The sequence below is a fragment of the Nanorana parkeri genome, unplaced genomic scaffold (assembly GCF_000935625.1).
Source record: "Nanorana parkeri isolate BGI_ZX_2015 unplaced genomic scaffold, ASM93562v1 scaffold545, whole genome shotgun sequence".
Taxonomy (NCBI): domain Eukaryota; kingdom Metazoa; phylum Chordata; class Amphibia; order Anura; family Dicroglossidae; genus Nanorana; species Nanorana parkeri.
The window spans coordinates 442,214-450,702 of record NW_017306813.1 but is presented as its reverse complement, the minus strand read 5'-3'; the positions used below and the strand labels follow the sequence as shown (position 1 = coordinate 450,702).

Genomic DNA, 8,489 nt, shown 5'->3' with positions numbered 1-8,489 from the left:
AACATCAAAGTAAAAAAAAAAATCATAGAAGGCACACAAAAGAAGGCTTTCTAGTCAGAGAAGGTAATATCAGGTACCCGGCAATAACTAATCCGAGACAGGACCATTACTTTTTAAAATGTAAAATAGCTTACAGGCTCACCTTATGACAAAAAAAGTGAGATGTTGCTATAGCAACTAAAATCTGGCTGTCAGATCTCTGGAGCCAGAAAGGACAGCCGACATATGACCCCGAACGATTCAACCATTGCGTTGCACGCTTTTTAAAAGCGGACGTAGAATCAAACGATAGCTGGTTCAAACGATGGTTTGAACTTCAGCAATGTGTATGGTGCCCCCCCCAAAAAAAGTATTATGAATTTAAAAGTATTATCTTCTAGGGGAATAAAAAAAACAAAAAGAACCAGCCTAGACTAAAGTTTACCACACCATTATTTGGAAAAAATCCCATGTGTTTATGATCCTCTAGCAAAACTAGAATTACCTAAAAGCTTCAAAATCTTCATTACTACAATTAAAAAGAAAATGCACAATTGTCTTCTGTTCTAACAGGTGCAGTTGTACATTATTGCTTATTGTACAAAAGATTCATTCATATCGACAGTGTACAACATTGATTGACTACATAAATAGCCGATGTCATCCGCTAAGCCTGCGGTTCTATTGTTTGAAATCAGCGGCTGTTCAGTTGATGAATGGTTTATGGATGACAACAATTACTTAGCCCTTGTCTATGTTTACCTTGGTAAACAAATCCGATTAACCGTGTCCCATAACCTGGCTGGCTAAACAAGGCGCAAAATTCCTTGATGCCTCAGCTGTTGTACCGCAAGAACCAATCCACTTCCAAAGCCAAAAATGCTTGAAGGGTCAGGACCATTGTTAGGTTTCTATCGTGGTCTGTGCCCATGCCAGGTGGATCACCCATTACTTCCTGTCCCGTTGACACCAAAACACCCTTAAAATATATTACATTGAGGGTGTCTTTTACTCAAAAAGTTGTTGTAAAGATTTTATTATTATACAGGATTTATATAGCGCCAACAGTTTGCGCCAACTCAGCTCACTTTCCAGTCCAGCTATGTTGTCCTAGATTGTTCACTTCTCCTGCCTTATGCAAACTCTTCACTCTTTTGTGAATAGACCCTGTCAGTCAAGAGAGGGGGAGGAGAAGTACTTCTGTACCAACCACCAGACTACATTTAACATGTGGTCACAGAGATCTGCACCATTAAAAAGGAAAACCTGACTGAATAGAAATATGGCAGCTGCCATAACCAATTTGCGTTTGAAGGTTCAGAGTTCAGGCATGTTTTTTTTTCACCTGTTCATTACTTGGCAAGTTTCTGACCAGGAACAAGCATAAGCAATCATTTTCATGTATTCACTAGAAAAGGGAAGGGTTATGTCAGTTTTTTTTCCCATTTGCCACCTTTACTTGTGGTCCAACAGGAAGGGAGAGGAAAACTCTCCAAAGTAAAAGGGTAGTTGTCAATTCCTGTTTGAGACAACTCAAAGTATTGCATCCCCCATCACTTTGTCAGCAGTGGTCACTAGCACAAATAAAGGGCCATGTCAAATGAGCAATATTGTAGCAGCAATTTACCGTGGCTACAAAATAGTCAATACCACCGATTAACAGCAAATTTAATGGTTCAATCGCTAGGGTTGCTGGAGATTTGTCACTGCTACAGCATTGGATTGGTTGTGCTCGGCTACAAATCTGTCCTTCAGAGAGACTTGTAGCCAGGGAGCAGCAATAAAAATCTGGCAGGGGTTTTAACCCTTCCCTAGTCTATTTAAAAAGTTCTGCCTTTAGTTTAAGCTTACTTTAAAACCACAAAACCTATAATTAGTTGTCCTTTATTATCAGAGATGATTGAAACATCTACTGTTGGTATGACGCTCTCCATCATATGCACCCACATGAAAGAAAGAAAAAACATCTTTCTAAGCTGAAATTCGGCACATAATCGGCCACAACGTAAGCTATACCAATCTCTTCCTTCACATCACCCCCATCTAAATGCATTTCAGTTGAAAGTGCAAAGGAACAGGACAAATTACTCTTAATGCTGCAGATCAAGATAGTGTGCACTAAAAACAATATTGCGCTGGAGGAGGGGTCAACGCACCACCAAAAAACAAAGGCAGTTTTTTTTCTTCCCCCTCCCTCGATACTTTAAAGCCAAGAAAGGAAAGACATTAACTGGTCTGGAAACTACACTGACATCTTAAAAGCACATTTCACCTAAAAGCAGTCATTATGCATGAGGATGCTTTTAATGCACACATTATATATTACTTTACACTTAAAAGGCATGACTATTTGCGAAAGTCTTCAGTAAGCCTTTGATTATTACTGTGGAAGTGGAAATGAGTATTCAGAGCTAACAGCCTCTATTGACGAGCAGAATTAGAAACTTGCAATCCATTTCTTAAAGTGGATCGTTCAGATATTTATAGGTTTTGTCTTGCGCAAACCCCCCACCAACGTTCAACTTTGAGAAACAAAACTTTGTTAAAACTTTGGCTACAAAACATTAGAGAAAAACAAAAAAGGTGCCAGATTGCCACTTTGAATGTTAAACTAAATTGAGGGGAATTTATCAAAACTGGAGCATTCGCAGACAAAATCGGGAGCAGTTGCTCAGACAACCAATCCGCTTCTCTATTCAGTTAAGATCTGAAAGAGAAGCTGATTGGTTGCCATGCACAGTTACTCTACATTTCGTCTGCGCCAGTTTTGATCAATTCCCCTCTTCAGCCAAAGTCCTCCTTACTGTTGGTTGTACCTGTGGAGTGAGCCCTCAAGGATTTGCATAGGGCAATCTTCCAAAACTGGGCCTACACAAAGTTTCTCTGCACAGGCGTGACCAGCTGTAACGAAGATTTCTGCCAAATGATGTGAACAATTAAGCAGGCAGTGGTTGTTCTTATTAAGGGATGGCTACCATAGGTAGCCAGGAGGGCTAGGAGGGATGATTAAGTGTATACCTAACCATACCATTATGACCAATATTACAATCCTGGTGCAGATGAAAATTTGCCATCAACAGTATCGCTATGAGAGCAGACAAACATCTACTCTTGTCTGCTCCCTCATTGGCCATCCAGAGAGATGTCGCTCCTCTTTCTCAAGTAAAATTCAGTAAACTTTGGGACAACAGGGGAGCAACACTGGAGTAGGCAAGTTGTCTGAAATGACCGCGATGACAGAGTGCTAGTGTCACATGACCTTTGGAAGCCAAACATCATCGGCAAATCTTGACGCAGCATTGGGCAGATGAGAAATTTATTGGTTGTAATGGCAGAAGGGGAAATTACAATGTCATTTGACTTATGGAATCGGAATGGGATTTTACCAGTAGGGTCACTGAGACACACAGGAAGATACGTATTAGCTTTTTGCAGGTTAAGGAGATACTAAATGAAATAAGACCTCTGTGACCTTTGCACTATATGATTATTTTTTTTTAATGATAACCATGACCATTTTGAAGATGGTTGAGAAGCACATGTGGCTTATAAAACACTGGTTGGGATACCCAACTTGAAGTTCTAAACCAAAAAATTATTACACTAAGTGGAAGGGAAAGCCTGTAGTTATCTCAGCACAAGAGCAGCTTAGCTACAGCTAGCCACTTCAATTGTTGACCTGAACAGCAGTTTTAGTGTGGGCAGGTATCAAGAACCCTGCTGTCTGATGACCAACCAATGCGATCACTAGCACCTTGGATTATGTAATGCAGAGAGTACTGCACATGCATCTGCTATACAATTAGATGGGTTAAGGCATGGTAATCCCACATGCCCAATAGTATCAGCACTGGGGTGGATATGTTGGTGGTCAACCAAACTGTGTAACAGATGAATAGGCAATCCTCCTTATACCTCATTCAGGGGTACCAGGCATCTCCCCAGCTTTGTTAATATGTGAGGCTTACAATCACAACTAAGGTTAGGAGCTGTACTGGGGCACAATACTTAGGGTCAGACTTGCCTCTTGTAAATACAACACTTAAACAGGAGAACTTCTTAAAATGAGATGAACTGAGTAACACAAGTGGGAAAACTAAACTGCACACCACATTTCAGGGCAGTTTATTACCTGTATGTCCAGCGGGGAGTCAGCGGTGGAGGGAGGAGGGGACTCTTCACAAACCGCCAGGCTTCGAACTAGCTTTAACTTTGAACTCGACTAAAGAAAGTCAATTTACAACAGAACTGCAGGTCAGGAGCAGTGAAGCTTCAGGCCACAGTGCAAACTGCATTCAACTCGGCAAAGTCCAGAAGCATTTTAAATTGCATAACAAAAATAGTACAGGCAAAAAAAAAAAAAAAAGACAAAAAAAACTCCATACACTGAAAAGTGGAACGAGAACTTCAGGCAACATAGGCAAGGAAAAAAACAAAACAAAAAAACACAGCACATTAATGCCGGAACTGCACACAAAAACCATATAGCATGCCAGCAATAAAGACAGCTACTGTACCTTCGACCTTTTTCCTGTCTGCCCCAAAGGCTGCACTGGTCGCTATAAAAAGTGGGCAATGACAACTCTTATTAACAGAACAAAACACAGGCACACACAAATATAAATGCTGTTCTTGTAAACATAAGCCTGAAAATACATGCATCACTTACAGCTATTACAAAACGTCTATTTCCCATCATACCTATTAGATATCTAATGTTACCCAGAGACAGATTTACAAGTCATCCACTCCATTGTTGGTACTTTGTTTGCCTTCTGTAAGGGACCGTGACAAAGCAATAAAGAAAAAGGACTGAATACAGAATGCATGAAGCTGCAAGCATTGCTAAATAGAAAAAGATTAAAGACTGAGCAAAGGAGGCTTAAACCTGCAGCAGAAAATCAGCTGCTTTCTGTGCAGGAATGGAGGTGGTTGTGTGCACGTACCCCTGCCATTGTTATTTAGGACTATATTGTGCTGAAAATCAGCACATCAGACCTAACATGTTATTATATATTCAGATATCGATGTTAAAAGAACCCCAGCAAATTAAGATTTCCATCGAACTGAAACAATTTAAAGCAAGTGTCAATTACTTTTATTATCCCCTTTTGTCCCTTGAATTCGCTTCTTTCTTTTCATTAAGTCTCCGCTCATCCGTAAGAGTTTGTATTATATACTGTATATGCTCGTCAATAATAAATCATGATTGGGAGAAGCGCCCCATTTAATAACTAATATACTAGTTCAACATCACTTTCACAACATCGGGGTGTACCGTATATGTAAAACACGCATGCAACTTCTGCTTTTTGGAATTTTATATTGTTGTATAATTTAAAAACGGATTTCTATTTTTTTTAGAAATAATTGTCTTTAAAAAAAAAACAATAATATTATATAATAAATAATATGTATGGATTATTATATAATACATTTAAAAGCAATAACAGTTATAATCGATAAAGCCATAGTTTATAGTTTCCAATAAAGTTTGTCATTGTACAGTAGGTTTTGACAACAAAATACATTTGCATGGATATTTAATCCTCTGCTATGGTGGTAGTAGTAGTGGAAGTTAGGTCTCAAAAAAATAAAAATAAAAAAGACATATCCTTGAGTGTGGAAAGTTTGTAGAACTTGACTTTTACATATGTCCAAGATGTAGTGAGCGAGGTTATCCTTCGATTTTGTAGACTTGGTATGTCTACATACTGTCCCTGCCCATTCAGACCCAACCGTGTAAACATTTACAAGGTTGGGTCTGTATGGGCAGGGACAGAATGGGGACAGCATGTATGGGGTCTGTATGGGCAGGGGGTCGTAATGAAGTGGATCTTGAAAAAAAAGGGGGGAATCTGTCCTAGGAGTGCAGTCCCCCATTAGTAAGACACTCTGTTAATCTTCAAGTGCAAAGTTAATTTGAGGTTTCAGAAAATATTCTGAATGGATAGCCGGGCTCATAATTCTTTCCATGTTGACCATGATTATGTTATGATGCTGTAAGCTTTTCCATATGATCAACATAATTTATATGAGACTATAAATCCAGCAGTGTAGTGCCTTAGCTTTTTTCCCACTTGAGGGCAACAAGATATCAAGCTGTAGTGAGGACGTAAGGGTAGTGTTTTCAAAATGTTGGAGGTTTTTGGTTGGAAGCCCTAGGAGTGGAAGTCAAAGACAAGGTTGTGATTCCTCAACAGATTAATGCAATTTAATTAATGCCAATTTCAGGCTGTGGCATTCCATTGGATAAAGTTCTATAAAAAAAGAAAAAACTAAATATTCAGCCATCTTCTCACCCCCTTCCTCAAGGTCAAAGAAATTCAAAAATAAAAATATTCGAATGTCCTTTCCCTTACAAAGTCAACCTTTTCTTTTTCTGTATCTGGCACCTTCTGTTTTCCTTCTATTTTTATGTTGGATAATGATATTTTGTGACTGCATTATGCGTTTGATGAAGCGAGAATCACCAGCATGCCTGGGAAAAAAAAGTGATAAATGTCGGTGCTTATCAAAACAGTTTCCTCAAATTTATACTAATTCCGCAGGCTTGATGTGTCAATTCTAAAACCGCCGCCGGAGAAAAAAACAAAACCGTAGGCCGCTTCCTATATTGCGTTGAGAAAATTATATGCTGTCATATTGTGAGGTTTTCAGAAACGTTACAGAACAAATGTACTCTCCCGTGGAGCTGCTTACAGTAGCAGTACGTGCGGACCGACGATTCAGTATTTCTCATGCATTTTGCTATAAAATGTCCCAAGAGACAAACAAAAAATTCAGTACGAGCAAGAGAACCACAGACTCGGCAAAAAAAAGTAATTATAATACAAACGCTGCTCGTATTCAAGACTTGTGCATCGGACACACAAGCTGGATTTTTTTTTTATAGCCTGCACCCCCCCACAGGATGTCAATGGCGGGCACTGCCACTGCAGAGTGTCAAAAACAAAATGATGTAGTGTAAAAGTCATCTCCGCTCTACAGACCGGCTCAAGGGGGAACATTTCGATGCGTGAACCGCCTGGGGGAAAAAGTGACAGCAGAAAAAGGACAAGGCTTCATAATTCCCCTGTAAATCCACCCTTGATTGGATGTATTCCCGACAAATCCACGGAATCTCTGGTGTCTGTAGCCGGCCCTGATCTGAATATTACCTAAATCCAGGTCTCTGTTTCAAACTGTGACCTTTGTGTGGCTCGATAATACTCTGAACACCTGCACAAAAACATGACAATGAGCAACAAAGCCTGGATCATCAACCCCTCTATAGATAAAACATCAGCATCCAGAGAGCCGGGATTTAGCAAGAACCTCGAGTGTGTTTTCAGGAAGTACATTGTATGCGTTTACTGTAACATTGAGCAGAAAGGAACTTTTGGTACAAACTTCACTTTGGACTTTCATAGATCTAAAAGGGAATGGGAAATTTGTACACTAGCGGCATCTTGAAGATAAATCGGAGAGTAGATCAGCGCTTCTCTCTGAACATCGGACAAGATACTAAATCTATACAATGGGTAACGAGAAGGCCTACCGGACTGGAGTTGAACTTAATGGGTTGTTTCCACACTACATGATTATTATTATTATTATATAGGATTTATATTGCGCCAAAAGTTTATGCAGCGCTTTACAATATAAGGAAGACACTACAATCACAATACAATTCAAGACAAGATGGTGAGGGCCCTGCCCTTGAGGGCTTACAGTCTAAAAGGGAGGGGCAAGTGATACATGAGGAGGTAGCTGTGAGGGGATAAATCGTTTGAGTTATAAGAGATAAAATATCAAACTGGCCACACACATCTGATTGGACAATCTCTGCACAAATTCCCTAAAGCTGGGTATACACAGGTAGAATTTCATACGAATGTCAAGTTAGAAAAATTCGATATTGCCATCAGACTTGAAGAATGTAATTCAACATTCTCTCTTATTTTACCATTCAATTTTAGACTAAATGGAATTTCCTGAACGAAAACCGCTTTTATGGTTTAAATTCCATCCCGCTCCTTTTATTCCCCACCCATCACTACCAATGAAAACTATTTTCTAGTAGAAAATTAAAAAAATTTTCTTTTTCAAACAAAAAATTGTAACAGTGTCTACCCAGCTTTAGATTTACCAACAAGTACGCATTACAATGTTCTAAAAAGGATCCATTTAATTAGCATCCAACAGGTAGTCCCTCGCAGTACATAGTTGTTGGTCAATATAAATGCGTTTGCACAAACGGACTATCGTGTGTGTGTGGCCATTTAAAAGGAAAATCCAATTTAGCGTTTATATGTTTAATTCCAAACAAGGAGACTGCTGGATGAGCACAGAGAGAACAATAAAGAACAATCGGTGCGCTGAACTGTGGAGAAAATAGGCAGACGCTGCAAATGCAATGGGTAAATATGGCTGCACCTATGTACAGTACTAACACATGGAAAACCATACACAGAAATAAGGCTTTAAAGCATCACATGTTAGTTTAACCATCCTTCGATTCTCAAAAC

General features: G+C 39.4%; 1 protein-coding gene across 1 annotated transcript in view; it reads right to left on the bottom strand.

Annotated features, from left to right (window-relative positions):
* R3HDM1 (R3H domain containing 1) overlaps positions 1 to 8,489 on the bottom strand; it is a 78,896-nt gene that overhangs the window by 54,442 nt on the left and 15,965 nt on the right. Inside the window, exons 4-5 of the mRNA XM_018561797.1 lie at positions 4,497 to 4,538; positions 4,112 to 4,201 (exon numbers count right to left, since the gene is read on the bottom strand). Of these exons, the coding sequence (XP_018417299.1) occupies positions 4,112 to 4,201; positions 4,497 to 4,538 (132 nt within the window). The remainder of the gene's footprint in view (positions 1 to 4,111; positions 4,202 to 4,496; positions 4,539 to 8,489) is intronic.